Genomic DNA, 22,092 nt, shown 5'->3' with positions numbered 1-22,092 from the left:
TTTATTTTTTTTAAATTGGTTTTAACTTCATTATTTTTTTGGCATATTGTATTCTTGTTTTTAAAATAATTTTATAGTTACATAGCATTATTTAAGCTATTCATTGTATGTTAATTGTTATGTATAGAAAAGTTCAGAAAACTTTGGGGTTGTAGTGGCTTTTGTCTCATGTGTTCATGGAGTGATGCAGTGTCACATATAGATATATATATAGTTATTAAAATTAAACAATTTCACTATATTCTAATTGGCTGATAAAGATTTGCACATGTGTAATAATGAAGACTTCCACGGAAAGCTCAGTTTTTGAGACAGCAACTGTCTGTTCTCTGGCTCATACCATGTGCCTGTCAGCCTTTTGAAATGGGATGGACTATGGTTGCTGTGTGCCTTCACAGCAAGGCACGCCACTTAGTGTGCCTGGGTATAAATTCAGGACTGAAGCCTTGGAAGTATTTGATCAATTTAACCACGTACTAACTGAACATCTGTACTAACACAAGAGTCTCACTGGAGTAGAAACAAAGACCAGTCCAGGATTTGGAAACAGAAGAAAACAAGAACGGGTAGGATAACATTTAGACTTAAGTTTGGTAAATGAGTGAAAAACGTAGAGTAAGGAATCAAAATGTCAAAACACAATTAGCCATGTTTGACTTAACTGTTTCATGCAATTTTGGGTTGGTTGTCTTATAAAGATGTAATTTATTTGAAGTGTAGCTGCACAGCAGCTGAAAACAATAACATTGTTTATAACTATGGCAATGAAAGTCTTTGTTTGGTAAATGCATGGTGGTACTCTACTGAAGACAAAGATCTGAATACTTTGTCATTTCACTGTTGTTCATTGTGTTTAATTGTCACCCCCCCCCCCCCCCCCCCCAAAAAAAAAAAAAACCAAAACACAAAAAAACAAAAACAAAAACAGAAAACATCCCGTCAAACATGAAGCATTAGAATAAAATAGGATTCGGGTGGGGGGCAAACCTGCATGCCAAATTAAAGAATGAATGCTAGATTGAAAGCACCTTTGTTGGAAAAAGTATAGAAAACAGTGCTTGTGCGAATGGTTGAATGACACATGTTATATAAAGAGCTTTGAGTGGGTGCTATATAAGGACCATTCCATTTATCATTAAAATGAGCATTTATAAACCCAGGTCACGCTCACCTTGTAAATATAGGTCAGTGATAACAACAATATTATAATATTGTTGATAATATGCAGCTGTTGAATTGGCTCACCAGAGAAAATCTTTGTTTCAGAAATTGTTTCCCAAAACATGTACATTTTGGATGATAAGAAAAACTGCCAATGTCCAGTGATTCACACATAGATTACTGAGTGATGAACAATAATGTAAAACAATCCTGTGAGGGATGAGTCCCTCAGGGACTCTGTAATGCTCAAAAACAAGATGGGTACAAAGAAGGAAAGAAACAGGGCCATGATTAATTTCACAATCACTGAGTCATTTTCATAATTTCCAAACTTGATATATATATAAGTTGTTGCTATCTTATGGAAATACAAATAATAGCAAAATGCTTTCTCAAATGTGGCAGAGCAACTAAAGGTGTCTCAAAGATAGAAACACCTGTAACTGTAGTGTCTGGTGTTGTCTGCTATTAGTGAAGATTGACAGAAAAAAATATTTTAAAAAAGCAGAAATGTTTTAAACTGTGTTTAGAGTTAACTGATTCACATTTAACTAAATAATGAAGGGCAGCCTTCTAAATTTTTAAAGAATATATAAAGTTGTATTAGTAAAAGCAAACATATTGTTGTTTTGAGACAAAATGGACGCAGGCCTGACCTGGTTTAAGTCTGTGATCCTTGTGATCTATGATGATCCAGCCCATCATGCAAGTGGATTCCAATCTGAACCTGACTTGGTGTCATTTTGCTATTTGGATAGAATAACCGAGAATCATTTATCGCTGATTTTCAGTAAAAATTATAGAGGTTCTGAACCTGAAGAGCTGGAATGTGATTTTTAGTCTTGAGTGCCATAAATGATAAGTAAGACTAGAAAATTGCTTAACAAATGCAAATACATTACACTAGAGTATACATTCACTCAGTATTAATCATATTCACAAAATATATTTATATTCACATAATCTCTAAGATGCCACTTGTAACTGAGATTTTTCTATCAGTGTGACCGATTATGACACGACAAATGGTTTTGGCCTTTTTGTAATAAATAAGAATTAGGTTTTTATTAGGTTTTTTTTAATTTTACTTTTTTCATCCTGTTCTGTCGGGCAGCTTTTGCAGTCAGAATTATGATCTGAACACACTGTCATGCCAAACACATTTTGCTTTTCCAAGATCAGCTCTATAAATTCTCTATAGGTTCCTCTTATTCGTGTTATTTCATTTATTACATTATACGTGGTATACAGTAAGACAGTGTCTAGGGCAGGACAGGCAGGTGAAGAAAAAACGATAGAGCACAAATAGAAATGCACAGAAACATGCATGTATCACCAACTGCTGCACCTGTAAGAAAAAACAAACATGCAACAAACATACAAAAATCACCTGGAACACAAAAATTCAAAAATGCATGTAAATCAACAATGTTTTTGTGGGATGCATGTGTGTGTGCATGTGTGTACCATGTTTACATACGTTTGTGATGAAAGAAAATTGGCATGCCACTATACTTGTGGGGACCAACAGTTACTTATGGGGACAAAATGCTTGTCCCCGCGAGTTTGAAGACATTCCTGAGGCTCTTTTAGGTTTTAGTATCAGGGTTACAATTAGGTAATGGTTAGGTTTAGGCTAAGGGTTAAGATTAGGAATTCATTTTTAATGGTTAGGGTGAGCAGCTAGGGAAAGCATTATGTCAATTAGATATCCTCAATAAAATGGTAAATGGACTGATTCTTATATAGTGCTTCTCTACTCTCCTGGTGTACTCAAAGTGCTCTATGCAACATGTCACATTCACACAAGCACTTTTCTTCTAAGTCTTTAGTGCTTCCTAACAAACATTCATACGAGCAACTTGGGGTTAGTATGTTGCCCAAGGATACTGGGCATGCAGACTCGAGGAGCCAATGATCCACTAACCTTCCAGTCAGTAGGTGACCTGCTCTACCTCCTGAGCTACAGCAACCCCCAATAAGATGAGGGGGTCATTTCAGTAGGCCGCTGAACTAGCACATCTGGATATAAAAAAAAACCCAAACCCCTGCCCCATATAGACTTTGTGTGGTCTCAAACCACCTAAAGCTAAGGAAAATACCAGTAAAAAACACTTTGATTATAGCATTTTACAAAAAAAGAAAGATATAACTATTTCAACTGCAGGCCCCTATTCCAAGCAGCAGGTTTAGATAAGGACTATTGGTTTTTTAACCTTGAACTGAGGAAAACTGGATTTTTCTGTCCTAGAAAGAGAGTTAACTTAACCCTCTCGAGGCAGGCGTTGCCGATTTGCAACAGTTAAAAACTAACAACCTGATTACCCCACATACATATTTTATGAGTTTTTTTTCACTCAGAAGTACCACTGCAGGACTTGGTTGTGCATTAGCAAACAAAAAGTTTCATTTGAGCCTGAGAGGGTTAAACAGTCACTGGGGTAACAGACTGTCTGAGCTTAACATAGTCCGCCTATTCTATTTGTGGATGTATCCCAAAAACATTATTTTCCAAAGAAAAGCTCTCTGAACCTTACTTACACATTAAGTTGTGTTTTACATGGCTGACCAATGACGAAAAATGAGATTGAAATAAGTTTTGAGACTTTTAAAATGAAGAAACTGTATTTTAAAGTGATTTATTAAATATAGGCTATACACAGTCAGGTTGTGACCCGAATACATTTCATGTCGAAATGTGTTCACAGATTGATATTCTGTCATTAAACCATGTCAAGCAACATTATGAAAGGTGCAGTGAAAATTACAGTGTGAATCTTTGCCCTGTCCTCAGGCAGGCACATGCTAGGCTCCATTCTGGAAACCATGTCTATGCTGGAGACCACTTGTATAGCATGTCAGGTTCCAGCTGAATAATGAGATATAAAAGAAACAAATGTAAATCAATGTATGACAGCAGACATTAAATATTACATATTTTGTATCAAACTTTTATTCTGCCTATAATGATGACAAAGTGACCCTAGCAAATTAAATAACTCCCCCTTCTGTTTTATTTTTTATTTTTATTTAAATATCATGGTGAGGACTGACTCAGGTTTACATTCCGTGGTCCACTGGATAGAGGCTCTTTAATTACCTGCTGCTATGGTGAATCCTGGTATTGGAGGTCCTTTGAGAGTGGCTTTGTTGATCTTCAACCAGGCACACGCAATCCTGAATCTCTATATAAAAGCACTAATCTCTGATCCTATGAGTATTACCCAGTAAGCAAACAAATGGAGCAGGGAAGGAGACTCACCCTGACTGCTACTCAGTTCCTCTGGATGTCGATCTTCCTCCCTCTGAAAGCATGCTTGCCAGGGTGGCCCTCTGGTCAAGGTTTCACCTCAGTCAGATCCATTATCAGCAGCAATCTATTAAATCTGTGAACTTGGTGACTAAATCTAATTAACCTAAACTGATTTAATTCTGATCCTTGAGGACAAAGAGATTGGAGCGAATGGGCACGCCTTTGCAACAACGCACCTATCTCTGTGGGAATATACAGGAAAGGAGTCCATTTCTTGGAAGTTGTAATCCATTAGGAAACGATGGAAATCTAAATCCTCCTGAACTTATAATCCAACACAGAAAAAATGCGAAGAGAAAAAGTCAAAATTACAATTAGACCCAATTAGTGGGTCCACATTGTTTGAGCAGTGGTTGCTCATCTGGCATATCTGTGGACTCTCAGAGCCAAATCTTCAGATGATGCCTTCTGGCCATCACAAGAACTAGTGTTAGTTTTTATATGTGTTCTCCCCTTCGCTCTCCTCCCTCTTTTTCTCTCTGGACATCTAATCATCTGTGTTAAAATCTAGTCACCACATGTCCAGCCAGACCCTATTTATAGAACCTATTTGTGTGACCTTAATTTAACATGATTTAAAATGTAGTTTAAAGATTCTTTTCCATGTTTTACTTTAATATGATTTATTATTAAATCCATCACTCTGTTTTTCAATTACAATATACTAAATGTAATTTCTCTTATTCAGCCATACATGTTAAAGTCAGACATTCAGTGAATATTTGCACTAAAGGCCTGAGGCAAAGTCTAGGCTGTGTGCTAAGTTTGCATTTCCTGTTGGTACAAACCGTCCCAGCACACACACATCAAATCACAGTTAAAGGCCAGGAGGTCAGAACTCAAGTATTAGAAAGATTTCATTATTCAAATTGCATTTCTCATTAATCATATTAATCAGACTTATACTTTAATTATATTTCATTAAGAATTAAAGATGATTTATTATTAGCAAAAACACATATACATAAACTCCGCTCTGTATGACTTCAAACATAAAAGGCTGGATGTTAAGTCCGTTTGCCCTCTCTCAGATGTAATGATAGGATGGTAATTATTCCTAACCAGGGATAACAACAACAGTCATGTATATAATTTATTTGTGTAGGTTTCTGGACAACAATGAACATTCAGTCTGCCATTAACAAAGAGATCTTCATCCCTCGTGATGAGCGGATGCTGGTGGCGGTGGAGGTGAGGAGGAGGAAAAAAAAGAGGATGGCTTTCCTGCCTACTGGACCTAAGGGGGATTATGCCACATTCATCTGTATATCAGGTAAAAGTCTATATTAGGCACTCTATGTTTCTGATTAAAAAAAATAAAACTGTAGGTTGAAGTTCTAGTGAGGCCATTGGAGTCATAAAAAAAATCAGACAGGGCACATTCATATTTTTGTGACTCAAATCTGAGAAATTATCATCTCAAAATATTGGTTTTTGTTGTTGTTGTTGTTTTTGTTTAAAACCTCATTAATATCAGAGAATATGTCATACAACTTTAATACTGTGAGATCTCAATCATGATCTTATTCCATAGTTTTTGGAGACAGGGAAAAATAAAATTTCTTTTTAGGAAAAAAACGAAACATAAATAATTTTTGATATATGTGAATTAAAACAGGTATTAATGTATATTAAGAAAAGACCAACACTGCTCATCACTTTTGCAAGCTTGTTTTTCTATATATGTTAATGGAAATAGCAGAGACTAACGCATAGTCTCTGCATGCGTTAGGATCTTATATAAACAAAGTCATGTGTGTGATATGTACCTGCACGTAGTATTTGTCAACGCTGGCTGTGTGGCAGGTAAAGGCTGGACCCAAATGCAGGACTTAAACATAAGGGGTAAACTAAGGAAGGCAGCTTTTATTGCTATAGTAAAATCAAACACTACAAACAAGAAAACAGAACCTGAACTAGGAGTAGCGCGAAAACCACAGTGACACAAACAGCAACGAGGGATGACAACAGGCAGGGGAATACGGAGTATTAAATACATGGAGGATAATGAGGGAAGGGGAAGCACAGCTGGAACTAATCAGACTAACAGGACAGGGAAATAAAGCTGAACATAATGCACTATCAAAATAAAATAGCACACTATCAAAAATAAAACAGGAAGCATGCGACACACTCTATCATGGTACTGGGTCTGTGACAATTAACCTCTGTGTATTTAGTCCTCAGTTTTCCTCTGCCTGTTGAGAGTGAGCGAGTGCATGTGTGAGTGAGTGAGTGAGTGTGTCTGTCTGTTTCACAAAATATCTTTGAAAATGAGGGTGGTAAGCCACGATAACATCCCCCAGGAGCCAAAGACAGAACGAGATGGATCCGGGAGAACCACAGCCCCAAAGAGTACTGAAGACCTGAGGCCACACATTTCGCTGATATCTGCGTGCCCATCCAGCAGGAGAAGGAGTGAGGCCCTAGATGGGGCACAAACGACCAAGGGGGGAGAGTCCCATGGGCATTGGACAGCCAACCCCAGTAGAGACCAACCACCCTGGTGTGAACCAAGATCAGGGTCACTGGGCTGACCCAAGAAACACCCGCTACTCGGAAGATCTTCTTCCTGTGGCCTCTGAGAGTGGACTCATCTCTGTGCTTGTCCTGCTAGACCTCAGTGCAGCGTTCAATACTGTCGACTATAATATTCTATTAGAACAATTAGAGCATGCTGTAGGTATTACAGGTACTGCACTACAGTGGTTTGTATCATATCTAGCTAATAGACTCCAATTTGTTCATGTAAATGGAATCTTCACACACTAAGGTCAATTATGGTGTTCTACAGGGTTCAGTGCTAGGACCAATTCTGTTTACATTATAGATGCTTCCCTTAGGCAATGTCATCAGAAGGCATAGCATATATTTTCACTGCTATGCAGATGACACCCAACTTTATCTATCCATGAAACCAGATAACACACACCAATTAGTTAAACTGCACTAATGTCTTAAAGACATAAAGACCTGAATGGCCTCTAATTTTCTGCTTCTAAATTCAGATAAAAGTTGGAGTTATTATCAGGATTTCCTAAAAAAAAACAACAACCACACACTGAAAAGCCTTCAGTTAATCCAAAATGCTGCAGCAACCATAATGACAGGGACTAGAAACAGAGAGCATATTTCTCCAATATTGGCTTCTGTACTGTTCTCTCTATGTGTTGAACTCTCTGAATGTGAGCATAGATAAACAGCCAGCAAAACTCCTTTTCAAGAGCCATGAAGACAAGCATACTTGCTCCTTTAATGACATCATGAACTGGAGTGATGAAAAACACATACAAAACACAAAAACACAAAGGACTGTCATATAATCAGCATGTAAGTATAGTTAGGCACTAACATAGGAGACTACAAAATAAGTATCCTGTAGATATACAGTCTGACATTAATACAATGAAAAATGAGCAGGTAGTTGGTAAGTGTACGCTTTTATCATTAGCTCAGAGGCTACGACCTATAACTACTGCACTTCAAAGAAGGTACAAAACAATGTCACAAAACACCCTATTACTAATTACCTAATATACAAAGAACTGCAAGAACTTAGAACCATTGCTTTCTGAAGGACTCCTCTGAAGGATTGTTTTGGATTCAACACAAATGATTACAAAGGGATAGCCATTCCCACTGTTCTCTGCACTTCCTGTTTCCTGTCTATAGACATGTCAAAATAAAAGCTTCCCTGTCTATCCAGGTGTCAAAATAAAGGCTTCACAATTTTCTGATGTATAATAATCAAAATACAATATTCATGGCTACTTATTTGTCCCATTAGCAGATTATCATATTCAAGACAGTATAGAATCCCTTTGTTGGCACCCTGTTAAATCTAGGTTTGAATTCAAATTCCTACTCAGGCCCCATCTTATCTTAATGACCTTATAGTACCATATCACCCCATTAGAGCTCCTTGGTCTCAGACTGCAGGCTTACTTGTTGTTTCAAAGTAGAATGGGAGGCATAGCCTTCAGTTTTCAGGCCCCACTTCTATGGAATGAGCTTCCAGGTTGAATTCAGGAGACAGACACTATTTCTACTTTTAAGATGAGGCTTCAAACTTTCCTTTTTGCTAAAGCATATAGTTAGGGCTGGATCAGGTGACCCTTATGGAGCCCCGCAACGGACATGGGAGAAAAAAAAATTAAGACGGACTTTTGCGAGATCTCGCAAAACAAACTCGGGATCTCACAAAAGTTTTGTGAAAAAGTTTTGTGAGATCTCGCAAAAGTTTTAGCCGCATTCTTTGGAGACCGCCAGCTCGAAGCCGACCGGGAGGTCAAGGCACGATGTGCTGGGAGAGTGGTGTTCCTCCCGCCTGTACTAGGTCTCGACCTCCCGTTAGCTTCGAGATGGTGGGTGTCAGATCTCCGAAAATGTCGGAGCACTTTTGCAAATATGTGATGTCTTGTAAACCGAGCAGATATTTGACGTTTACACAACTACATTCGCGCCTCAAAATATCTTAAAAGTTTATTTTGTGACCCAGAAAGAGTAATATTACAACTAAGTAGCTGCCGCCATTGTTGGAATTCAACTTTAGTGAAATATCGCAAAAGTTTTGCGAGATCCCGAGTTTGTTTTGCGAGATCTCCCATGTCCCTTGCAGGGCTCCGTAGACCCTGAATCCCCCCCTTAGGTGTAGGCTGCTGGGGGATTCCCATTATGGAATCTCCCAGCAGATTCCATATTTCTTCTTAAGTCACCTTTCTCACTCACTATGTATTAATAGACCTCTCTGCACTGAATCATACTTGTTATTAATCTCTGACTCTCTTCCACAGCATGTCTTTTATCCTGTCTTCCTTCTCTCACCTCAACCGGTCGCTGCAGATGGCCACCCCTCCCTGAGCCTGGTTCTGCTGGAGGTTTCTTCCTGTTAAAAGGAAGTTTTTCCTTCCCACTGTTGCCAAAGTGCTTGCTCATAGGGGGTCATATGATTGTTGGGTTTTTCCTCTGTATGTATTATTGTAGGGTCTTTACTTACAATATAATGCTCCTTGAGGTGACTTGTTGTGATTTGGAGCTGTATAGATAAAACTGAATTGAACATGAAGCCACACACTCTGGAACGAACAACCATCCCAGCAGGGTGCAGTGAACCCCTCCCATCATGACCATGACCATGTCCATTCACACACACACACACACACACACACACACACACACACACACACACACACACACACACACCCCGCTGGAACACGACACCAATAACTACACGACAAAACAAGACAAGATAGAGCTCTTTGTCTTTGTGGCTCGCGAGGGAAGTCAGCCCAGGCCTTCATCTTTCCTTAGCCAACTTCAACTTATTCCTTCGCTACAGCCCTTTTTATTGTCAGCAAGCAATCATTCATGAATATGCAATTACAAATACACGTGACATTCTTAAACAGGCATATCTGAACAACATTCTGTGTGTGTGGGTGTGTGTAGGTGCATGTGTGTGTTCTTCCAGCCATACTATACATAGACATATGACCTTACAATGAACTTAAACTGTGTGTATGAGGTATGCAGAAAAACAGAAGCAAGTGTCTTGCTAAACTATAAAAACAGGAACTTGCAATATGTCATATCTCAAATGCACATTTAAAGGTGGGAAGTCTTGCACCTCAAGAAACAGAACAGTCTGGTTTCAAAAGCTATAATGGAATTATAACGTCGAGGCTGCTTCTTCTCATCTCATGGTACACAAATGCACACAGAATCTTATCAGACCTAATAAGGATATGATTCTTATCAGCATACAAATGATTATGTATTTCTAAGCATAAATGACAATATAAGAAACATCAATTCCAACACTTGCTCTTGCTAGAAAGTCTGCAAAAGACATTGAAGGAGAACTTACGTTGACATTGACAGTGGTCAACTATTTTTCAACAAACACAACACCACCAGCCAGACGTTATGCTGTACCAAAAAGCATTCTTGAAAGGTGCAGTGACTCAAACTACTTTAACATTTTATGAAGGTGACATTGATTTGAACAAATCAAAAAAACTAACAAACTAACTAAAAAGGTGAAACAGTAAATGAGTGTTAAGTGATTTTTGAGGCCTATGACCTCCAGGAGCATAAATGGAAGATGCATTGCTGGGTTTGCTTCTATTCATTTGTTGTTCATTACTGAAACTGAACACTTGCAAATAATCTGCTGGTGATGATGCACTTATAAATTCAGATAAAACTGAAGTTATTGTACTCAGTCCTCAGTCAAATATTCAAAATATGATATCTAGCCAGATGCTTGGATGGCATTACCTTGGCCTCCAGTAACACTGTGCACAAGCTCTTTTTGCAAATTGCAAAGCTTCTAATGAATGTATTATTTTTGTAGTCTTCAAGGGCAGGGAATTTCTTACCATCTAAATGAAAAGAAATCTACTCTAAATGTTCAGTTCTTTGGTTATCAAGTATATTTTTTATGTTAAAAAATGTAGTTTAAAATGATCAGAACAAAATCTCTGGTGTTAGTAAAATTATTATTACAAGCTTTAAATTCTGATATTGTGGTTTGCATTTATTTCCTAGTCACCAACACCAGACCTCCTCAGCTTCTCATCACCAAGGTGAAGCGGTTTGGAGGCTCCTCCTCCTTCATCAGGAGGTCCCAGTGGACAGTTGAACAACTCAAACAGGTCAACGGGATTAACCCCAACAAGGTCAGCAGCAGTACCTGTTGTATCCTTACATTACATTTCATATGCATTCAGTTGTTTGCCAGCTTTGTTTGTTTTCCTGTGTCCTCCTCTTCAGGACAGCCCAGAGTTTGATTTGGTTTTTGACAATGCTGTGGACCAGTGGGTGGCTAGCTCCTCAGCAGACAAGTGTATTTTTGTCCAGATCCTGTACCACGCCTGTCAAACCCACTGGGAGGGGAAAGCAGGTGGTCTGGGAAAGTCAAGGAAGTTGGGAAAGGCAAGCCAGCAGGGACGAGTTGATAAATGTGATCAAGAACTGGCAGGAGCTGGTCACCCAGATACCTATGAATCCAAAAACCTACAGGCACGACGGAAGAGCTTTGTTCTTCCCAAACACACAGAATTCATTAACTGCCAGTCCAAACTAACACAAGGTAGTGTCTCATGGTTACTGAGGTTATGATGAAAGTTATTTCTTAACTGATTTTTTGTTAAAATTTTGTTTTGTTGTAATGTGTTATGTTTGTTCAATTAGATGCCTGCACCATGAATCTGGTCATCTATCGCTGCAAAGCCTTCTTGAATCGTGTAAAAAACTTGATGGTTTCAAACCAAAGTCCCTCACCAGGTCAAGGTAAGATAGTGACTAAAGGAACATATAGAGGTTTAATGTTTTAACGGGTTTAATGAAAAGAGGGTTTTGTCTGTATTATGGGAAACATGACATCCAAAGATTTCTTAATCTATACTGGTCTTCCCTTAGTACCCAGACTGAAGGTAGTTATATATCAAATTACAGTTAATCTTTAAATCTGTCAATACTGCTAACCTGTAATACTTACAGCATGCTCTAATCTCTGTAATAAAATACTATAGTCAACAGTATCAAATGTTGCAGTGAGGTCTAGCAGAAAAAGTACAGAGATGAGTCCTGTCATAAGAAGTTTATGTGTTCACTAAAGCTGTTTCTGTTCTGCGATGAGCTCTGAAACTTGACTGAAACAGACTCAAATAAACCACTGCCCACACTGCAGATGATCAGTAAGCTGTTTTACAACTAGTCTTTTAAGAAAACCTTAACCCTTTGAGATAAAAGGAAGGTTGGAGATTAGCCTATAATTTTGCTAAAAAGTAACATTTTGCTCTTCTAAATTAATGAGACGCCATTTCATCCCCAGCTTATGAGTTATCTGCTTTAAGGTACATGTTTGAGAGTTATACCAGGGAGTCAAGTACCTCTGATTTGATACTTTCTTTTTTTAGAGCAACCGCAGTATCCAGAGTTGTACTCAGCCAAGATGTAAAATTATTAACAAGATAATCGAGCTCTGGGTAGCTGCTCTGCACTGTGTTGGCACAGTTGCCAAATTTTATTGGCATGTCTGGCTGTTTCACTATAAACTGGCCTTGACCACGTGCTCGCCCCAAGATTTCAGATAGAGGAGTGAAAAAAATTATCAGAAGAGTTGTCCAAGAGCCATAGACCACTTACAGAGCACTACAGAAAGAACAGGAACAGGCAGGTACAATTCCCGTTGCCTGTGTGCATGGTCACCAAGCAAGGTATCATTGCGGAAGCATGTTGAAGTGGGTTTAAAGTTTGATAAATAACATTTAGACAAGCCTGTGAATTACTGACAGAATGTAGTCTAGTCAGATGAGACTAAAACTGAAGTCTTTGGATGCCATAATACACACCATGTTTGACGGTCAAAAGGCACTGCATATCTACCCAAAAAACACAACCTTTTGCAGCAATATACATCAACACCTTCATATAATTGAAGGAAGGATGAATGAAAAAATGTACTGAGACATTCTTGATAAAATCTGATGCCATCTACCCAGATGATGAAGATGAAATGAGGGTGGACACTTCAGCAAGACAGTGATCCCAAACACACAGCCATGGATACTCTCAACTGGATTCAGAGAAAGGAAATAAAGCTGTGAGTGGCCCAGCCAATCACCTGACTTAAATCCAAGTGAAAATCTATGGAAAGAACTAAAGCTCAGAGTTCATTAAAGAGCCCACTGAACCTTCCAGATTTGAAGACTGTGTGGAAGAATGGGCCAAAATCACACCTGAGCAATGCATGTGACTAGTTACTCCACACGGGAGGCATCTTGAAGCTATCATCATCAACAAAGGATCTTGTACAAAGGATTAAATAAATTTCAGTAAGGGTGTTCAATAATTTTTCCCTGTGTCATTTCTCATTATTAGACATAATTTATGGACATCTATAGTTTGATTTCTTCGCATGTGTGGATTAGATGAGTTGTTACTGGCATCTGGTGGGAATTTCATGCCAACAGTACCTTAGACCCTAAAATAATACATGCAAGCTGCAGGTGTTAAATACATGTTTTACCCGCTATAAATTTAACACTTCATAAAAGTGTTAACAATATCAATATCCTGTGAGAAGCAGCTCTGTAATTATGATGAAGGAACTATCCTCCCATCCCACTGTTCCTTCAGTGGTGCTAGTTTCAGTCATTAAACAAATGTACTGTTTATAAGATTGGGGAAACCTGCAGTCAGCTGAGACTGAAGAAGTCACTTGGATGAGTGACAAAACGTTTCTCCCACTGAAAACACTATGTTCAAATGAACAGAATCAACTTTTGGAGAGCTCTGTAATAAGTAATGTGTTCCATATCCTTTTTTATTTAACACAATTTCTTCTCGCTTTGACAAGGCTGCTGCCATTTTGAAGAGTCAATGAGACCACTCAAATGCTGTGTAAATGCTAATCCATTTTTTGCTGATAGTGAAAAAATGAAACTCAAATTGGAGGCATTAAATGGATAGTAAATGATAGCTCAAGTTAGGTAAATTAAATGTGAATCTAACACTAGTGGTATTCTAACTGAAGTGGTATGGTGGTGGAATAGGTTATAGGGTATTTTGGCTTCCTCCCACAGTCCAAAGACATGCTTGTTAACTGATTCTAAATTGCCTGTGACATAGATAAGGTGTATGAAATAAAACACTGTATGAATGTACGGTTAAATGTGCCTTGTATACTGAAGTCTTGTGAATGGTCAGTAACTAGAAAAACACTTGTATCCTATTGTACACCCCCAGCATGCACTAAACAAATCATGAGTTTGTCTGATGCTGATATAAGATCTTTTTTACATTTTATTCACAGGAACTCCTAATATTTCAATCCACGAAATTCCTCCAAATGATTCTAATAGATCTAATGAAATGGCGATCCTTTTCTGAAATTGGTACTAGGTCTATTGTACAGCTCAAAAAACACCCTTTGATTCATAGATTTCTTCCTGTCTTAATGTTATGGCACTGGGACTCCTCAGCTCATTGTATCCCCAGCATGTCTCATAGTCATTTTCCCTTCTGTCTTTTTGTCTATTGTTCTTGCTGAGCTCCACCTTTCTGTTGCCAGAGAAAGGCCTCTTTGTAATGAGATCCTGACATGAAAGGAGACTTTGTTTGTTTCAGGGAGGTTCATACAATAGCTGGCATTAGTTCTGTGACTAAGAGTGAGCACAGCATTCCACTGAAACCAGTAATAGGGCCAGTGTAATGGATGGGACACATGCCAAGCTGCACCACAATTAAAAGTAAACAGTTCCATAGCAATGGCTTAACAATGTGTTGCTATTGATAATGCTAGCAGAGGATGATGGTAATAGTATGAATTTGTTTGTATCAGTAGACTTGCATTTCAAAATGTTATCAGCATATTGGTGTATAAGTTGAAGTTAGCTTGGAAAGAAAAAAAGCGTCTGGACTTCTTTAAGTTGCTTGAAGATGTTTCACCTCTCATCCAAGAAGCTTCTTCAGTTCTAAGGTCAAACGGTGAAGAGTCCCATATTTAATCCCTGTTTGAGTGTCCCGGGGAGGGGGGGGGACGACGACAATGAACCCCCTAAGGATCCTCTACCTAATCACATGAGCCAAGGTGTGAAAAGGGGTGTGGGTCACAATCAGCGAAGGTTTCGGGTGAGCTCATGGTGAAATCTAGCCCCACCCTATCATGTGATTTCCCAGAATGTGAGTGGGCGTTAAGGCGTCTGTTAAGAGATCTCAAAGCTGGATTATAGATGGCAGACAGTTGGTGTCGTAAACCACTGCCTCTGATCAAAGATGGCCGTTCACAGTGGACCTAGATAGCTTCTTTCACTCCTATTTCAAACCATCTTCTCTGTCCAAAATGTGAACATTGGCATCCTCGAAAGAGTGACCTTTATCCTTTAGATGCAGATGGATAGCCGAGTATTGTCCCATGGAGGTGGCTCTTCTATGTTGTGCAATGTGTTTATGAAGTGGCTGTTTGGTCTCTCCAATGTAGAGGTCTGTGCATTCCTTGCTACACTACAGAATACACTACATTGTTAGATTTGTGTGTTTTGTCTTTGGGATGAACCAGTTTCTGTCTGAAGTAAACTGGGATGTCGTGCCTGGAGAAGACTCTCCTGAGTTTTTCGGATACACCGGCTACATAGTGTCAGGGTTCCTGGGTCATTGACCCAGCAACTTCAGTTTGTTCATGTTCAGTTTATTTTCTACATGCTCGTGTTTCACTGTGCCAACTTTCTGTCTCTGTGTATTATGTTCTAGTTCCACTATATGTGTTATTAGCCACATTATGTTCAGCTGTGTACTCACCGGTCTCTCATTATCATCCTCATCAGTCTGTGTATTTAAGTCATCGGTTTCCACCAGTTCATTGTCTAGTCATTAACGTTGTCTACCTCGCATGTTCCAGTTCGGTTCAGTTCAGTCAGTCTTTCAGTCAGTCAATCAGCCAGTCATCCGTCTCATGTTCTGTTCATCCATTCTGTATAATAAACACCATCTTCATTCCACACTAGCCCGTGAGTCCTGCATTTGGGTCCGCTCTTCCTCACCTCCACACAGCGAAGCCCTGACACATAGGGGATGACAATGTTGTTGCGTTTGTCTTTCTTATCCTCCCCAGCTGGTGTCTGATCTTCTTTTCTGTGCATCTTTGCTGACTTGATGAAAGCCCAATTAGGATAACCACATGTTTTTGAGAGCTTCCTTTACATGTGTGTGTTCCCTCTATTTCCCTCCAGGCTTAGAGGGAACATTTTCTCCCCAGTGTTGTAAGGTCCTGATTACTCCAAGTTTGTGTTCCAGAGGGTGGTGGGAGTCAAAGAGGAGGTACTGGTCTGTGTGTGTGGGCTTCCAGTAAACTTCAGTGTTGATGTTCCCAGTCTCTTCAATGCGCACGGTGCAGTCCAGGAAGACAGACAATTATCGTTTGTTTCTTCCGTGGTGAACTAACCACAGAGTTAATGTGGGGATAAAGTATCTCCTTGGCAAATCCTGCACTTGATGGTGACATATGAAATTGGTTTGAACTTGGCCTCTTTTGTTATTCATCACATTCCTCAGCAAATTTCAGATAAACGCTCTTAGGGTCTATGTGTGAGGCATTGAGTCATAGAGGCTTTCTTTTATTCAGTCCAGGCAATACACAGGTTGGTCAGTCTGGTCTTACTGGTGTTTCTATATATTTTTCCTGGGCCCTGCTGGTGTATTGAGCTATGTGCCAGTTCATCATGGCCACTATGATGCCTGACAAGACATTCCATGTTGTGCTGAGGGAGGTTATTGGCTGGTATTTGGATAAGACTGGTCCTTAGCGGAGATCCTTGAGGATAAGGGCTGTTCTTTCTTTGGTTAGCCATTCTGGGTGCATCTTATCCAGTAGGCATGAATTATGCTAGGGCCTGATGTTGTCCACTGAGCACTGGAACCCATTCTCATACCTTTCTACAGCTAGGATAGTTAACTAGTTTCTGTTCGTGCTGCCTTGATCTTGGTCTCTAGTCTCCTTCTTCTTGTGGCTGTTTAACTTGTAGCCAAGCATCTCAAGGATCACTGTTGCTGTGGTGTACATCAGCTGCTTGTTCTTACTGATGGTCCCAGTTGGTTGATTCTCCATACTATCTTCTAGTAGACCTTTAGAGGGTAATTCACATAGTCTTGGTAATCAGCCTTGGATGGTCCAGTTCCCAGTTTAGCTATGACCCTCTCTTTCAGGTTAGCTGCTTTCAGTTTCAATACCTTCAAGTGTAAAGTTTGGTGAAGGGTGGTTTATGGTGTGAGGTTTTTTTTTTTTTGGGAGTTGGACTCAAGCCTTCACAGAGGCGTTGAAGCTGTTATAGCTACAAATTTGGGCAAGCATAATATTATACATCTTTTCACCTTCGTATGTTACCATATCCCCTTTCTTTTTAAGAATGCTTATTAATGGTCATTATTTGACTTTGGTGTTGCTGTGTACTGTGCGTACAGTGATGTCAAAAAGTGTATTTTACATTGTGATAGAGTTGAGACTGCAGAAACCAATACATCCAAAAATATGGCGTTATTATTTCAATTTGCAAGTGCAAATGTTGCATGTTGAGGAGAAAATTATTATGAGGTAACAAAAGTTTAATTTGAGCGAACAAAATTCATTGCTGCTTGCAAGAAATGTATTTCAGTTTTTGCTATTATCTATATACACACACAATAACAGCCCCTCTCGCTTAGTTGTTGGCATTTGCTCTTGCTCAGATCTCTGCTCTGTGTGCTGACAGACATCTGCTGACCTGCTCTCAGTCTGTCGTTTGCACTCACAACATCTCTGCTCAGTGAACGTACAACTCTCTGTACACCATTATAAGTGTGCCACAAAACCATCCAATCAAAGAATTGGATGCAAAAATTCTGATTGACTGTTATGGTCTCCAATCAGCTTGCTAGATAGTGCATTCTGGAGACATGGTCCAGAATGTAGCTAAACCCGTTTTCGCTGAGCATGTTTAATTATTTTATTTTAATATATATATATATATTAAGAGCATTGTTGGTTTTAATCTAGTTTAAACCAAACCACCCCACTGGCTGGCCATATCGGATGTTACAGGGGATATTTTTGCAAGTGCTAAATGAAACCATGAAAGATCAGCTCGTCTTTCACGATTAGCCTGCCTCTTTCGCAGTTAGTTTCCCTTTCCCTATGGATTGACAACCGCCTGAAAGAAAAAGAAGCTGAGAAGAACTACAGACCCCACAGGCATTTGGCTCACGCACTTCCAGTTCCTGTCACTCCTGCTCCCCTTCCAGTACTGTAACTTGCCTCCATCGCGGTTCTGTCACTTAACCTGTCTCACCTCCGTGTGCCCACCCGAATATGCAGAACCTCATGCCCATAACAACACCACTCCAGATCTCTCTACCATCTCATCTGAGTAGCATGACATATAGCAGGTTTTCAGTAAACAAAATGCCATCTCACTTCCACCTCACAGACCAAATGATTGCGCGATTGAACTCCTCCCCGGATCTCTCTTCCCACTAGCTGTCTTTACATCTTGTCCTGGCCTGAACGAGCAGCCATGGAAAATATTTTCAGGAATCTCTCGCAGCAGGCATAATCTCCCCGTCCTTGAAGAACCATTCATCTGTGCATAGATTATAGGGGTCTGAATGACATTACAGTCAAAAACAAATACCCACTGCCTTTAATGAACTCTGCTTTCAAACATCTTCATGGTGCCACGATATTTACCAAAATCAACCTCTGCAACACATATAATTTGATTCGCATAAGACAGAGAGATGATGGAAGACTGCATTCAATACACCACTTGGACATTTCAGATATTTGGTAATGCTTTTGGGCTAACCAATGCCCCAAGTCTTCCAAGCTGTTGTGAATGATATTCTTAGAGACTTTTTGAACAGATTCATTTTTGTATATCTGGATGATGTTCTGATCTACTGAAAACTCGAGGAACACCAAGCTCATGTCCATGCACCTCCTTGAAAGCGAATCCTATGTCAAAGCTTGAAATTGTGAATTTCACTTACCGTCTGTGTCTTTTCTGGGCTACATCCTGGTAGGAGGGCAGGTGAAGGCAGGTCCGGCCAAAGCCCAAGCGGTCAAGGAATGGCCAACTCCCACATCACGGAAACATATTCAACGGTTCTTGGGGTTTGCCAATTTCTACAGATGGTTTATACGCAACTACAGCCCGGTAGCCTCACCCTTAACATGCCTCACGTCCACCAATGTTCCATTGTGCCTTTTTTTCTCGTCGCCTCACCCCTGTACAGAGAAATTATGATGTGGGCGACTATTAGCAGTTAAACCTCCCTGGAGGAGTGGCGAAACCTGCTGGAGACAATGGAGCAACCATTCACCATATGGGCTGCTCACAAGAACTTAACTCACCTTAGAATACCTAAGAGACTAAAGGCACACCAGGCACATTTTTTCCCATTTCTTTCTGCCCAGGTTCTCGTAATGACAAACAGGACACACTTTCTCACCAGTTCGTCTCCGAACTGATCATTCGTATCTCCCAACCATCCTCCCCTGTACATGAAAGATTGGGTACATAGCCGGACATTGCTGGAGACTGAAACTGACCTGGGAACTGGTCCAGTGAATCAACGCTTTGTGCCAGCAGCATCCCATCCTGGACTGGGTTCATACTGGCCAAATACTGGCCATTCAAGGAACAGTCAGACCATTTCTTTATTCATGAGGTATTTCTGGTGGGATACTCTGGATAAAGATGTCAGGGAGTATGTGAGGGCCTGCACTCCCTGCGCCTGGAACAATACCCACACCCAACGTCCCGTGGGTTTGCTACAGCCTTTAGTTACGCCATACCGACCTGGGTCACATACAGCATTGGACTAGCTGTTATACAGTTAGGTTATGGTTACAGTAATTATTTGGGCAGTGATTCTTTCTTTTGTCATTTTGCCTCTGTCCACTTCTGTTCATTACATTTTAAACAAACAAACAAACAACCAAAAAACAAATCAAGAAAAGAAAGAAAAAATCCAAATCAGATTAAGTGCAGTTTTGAAAAAGTATGGCTTCTAGTTTTTAGAAATTACAACAATTTTTAAAAATAGTCTCTGATTTTCAGAAGCTCAAGAAATATGGACCTAAGTTTAAGATACTTGACATATTGTAAAGGTATTTGGTCCACTATTTTCTTACTAAACGGACAAGTATAAAATTCTCTCAATATCCTTTTGTGTGTGTATGTGTGTGTATATAAACAGGTCAAATGCGGAACCGTGCCAAAGGCAGAAGTGTAGGTAATTTAGTCCAGAGGGTGAATGTTACTCTGGGCGAGCGTGGAGACAGACTAACTCGTGCTGAGGACAAAACTGTGGAACTGACACACAAAGTCCAGCAGTTTGCAGACACTGCTCATAAGGTAACATATGCAGCCTTCTCTGCTAGATTAATCATTCAAAATTGTATATAGTATAGATAGTAGAATAGATAACCCATATTTGCACAATCGTTTGTCAAAATTTAACTGCCATACATTTTTTATTTCTGTTGTTCTATTTCCTATACAGCTAGCCCTGAAGTATTCAAAGTAGAGTGTACTGGAGAGAGAATACCGCTAACTCTGGAAGATGCTAATAAGAAGAATATAAGAAGATTTACTCTTGGGCTCCAGGATGTTACTAATTTGTTTCTATTATAACTACATGTATCAAAGACAACTAAATAATATGTCCCTGTGTTCTGGGGCGCCTCTGCCCATAGGTAAATATCCCATGAACTGTGTTTTGTCTGTTGTCAGATACTTTTATGAAAAGGAAAAAGTGGATTTATTTAACATTTGTGTTGTTCTAAAATAGCTTTTGTATTTTAGCTTTTGTACAATAGCCTTGAAATTTATTTGAAAGCCACTCCAGAGAAAAATTAGTACTGCTCTCAGTGAATGGCATTAATTACTCCATTTGATTTAGTTTGATTTTATGTTGATTTAATGTGCTTTAATTTGTATATTTCATAGTCTTCTTCAGTCTGGCATTATCAGTTGTTGTCTTTTTGTGCGTGTGTATGTACACTCACTGTCCAGTGTCTTATGTGTTGTCTACTATGTTCACATTATGTTTCCTGAACATCAAAGTGTCACGCTGTATTTACGCTGCTGTGCTGTGTATGTCATTTAGTCCATGTTAGTATTGTCTTAGAAAGTGGAGTAAAGGTACGATGGTTTAGTTTAAGTGGTTAGGGTACAGGGTACCTTAAGGATGTTTAAATGCTGCCTTTAGAAGACTCACAGCAGTGAATAGAGGATTACTTAAATCAGACTGACTCATTCTAACCCAACTTCTATTAAATGTTTTCTTTATTGCTTCTAGTGGCATTTTATATATGTGGTATGTCTGAAATTTTTCTTCAAACCTATCAACTCTTCTCTGTGATCTAATTAAATAAAAACATGTTGAGCTTATACAGGGTATCAGCTGTTCCTCTAATAGTAAAAAAAATAAAAAATAGTCCACATATTAGTCTCACAGTACAAAAGATGTGAAGGAGACACTATTTTTTTAAAGGTAAACAAAGAACCTCCTGATTTTCATTGGCTGTCTTTTTTTCTTCTTAGGAGTCAGAGGTAGGTCATGACCTATTCATGATCTACAGATAACCTATAGGTCATGATTAGGTGAATGAGGTCCTCTGTGTAGGTTCTTAGTCATCCAAGTCTCATAATCTTAGGTGAGGTGAATGACGTTTGTAGTAAAAAACACTTTGAGTGTTCAGTTAGAGTAAAAGAGCTCTGTAAGTGTCTGTCCATTAAAATTTGTCCAGTGTAATGGACATCAGCCCTATAAGCTAAAAAGGAAGCATAAAAATAAATAAACAAACAAACACCCACACCAGGACAGAGAGAAAAAAAGGCACCCCCATTCCCGTTACGGCCACCCAAATCACAAAGGTCCAAACACCAGCTCTTATGGTGGTGAAAGAAGGCAACACGAATCCAGAAATGTCACGCAGAGTAAAGATAAGGACCGATTCACAATGCACACCAGTGCATAGAGCCAGAAAACGTGAAAAAAGGCTTTCACCACAGCCCAAAAGCCTCCACCAACATCTGAAAGAGGCCAGAAAGCTCATGCCAGACCCACCCTAG

At 39.4% G+C, this 22,092-nt stretch overlaps 1 protein-coding gene across 2 annotated transcripts; it reads left to right on the top strand.

Annotated features, from left to right (window-relative positions):
- Positions 1 to 384: 384 nt before the first annotated feature.
- stxbp6l (syntaxin binding protein 6 (amisyn), like) lies at positions 385 to 21,326 on the top strand. Of its 2 annotated transcripts, none has more exons than XM_086263042.1 (7): positions 385 to 566; positions 5,580 to 5,747; positions 11,024 to 11,154; positions 11,336 to 11,567; positions 11,669 to 11,767; positions 20,213 to 20,370; positions 20,519 to 21,326. In XM_086263042.1, exons 2-7 carry the CDS (start codon positions 5,594 to 5,596, stop codon positions 20,540 to 20,542), a joined length of 798 nt encoding a protein of 265 aa, XP_086119168.1. In that variant the 5' UTR covers positions 385 to 566; positions 5,580 to 5,593; the 3' UTR covers positions 20,543 to 21,326. The 2 variants fall into 2 exon arrangements, with proteins under 2 accessions (XP_086119168.1, XP_086119167.1); XM_086263041.1 differs by having other exon boundaries at positions 389 to 566; positions 11,249 to 11,567.
- Positions 21,327 to 22,092: the final 766 nt, after the last annotated feature.

The sequence above is a fragment of the Aulonocara sp. 'chitande type north' Nkhata Bay genome, linkage group LG15 (assembly GCF_057382095.1).
Source record: "Aulonocara sp. 'chitande type north' Nkhata Bay isolate Kocher_YH1m ecotype deep benthic linkage group LG15, A_spYH_male_GT1.1, whole genome shotgun sequence".
Lineage (NCBI taxonomy): Eukaryota > Metazoa > Chordata > Actinopteri > Cichliformes > Cichlidae > Aulonocara > Aulonocara sp. 'chitande type north' Nkhata Bay.
Note: the sequence above shows the minus strand (reverse complement) of the source record. Positions and strands in the feature narration are given on the sequence as shown.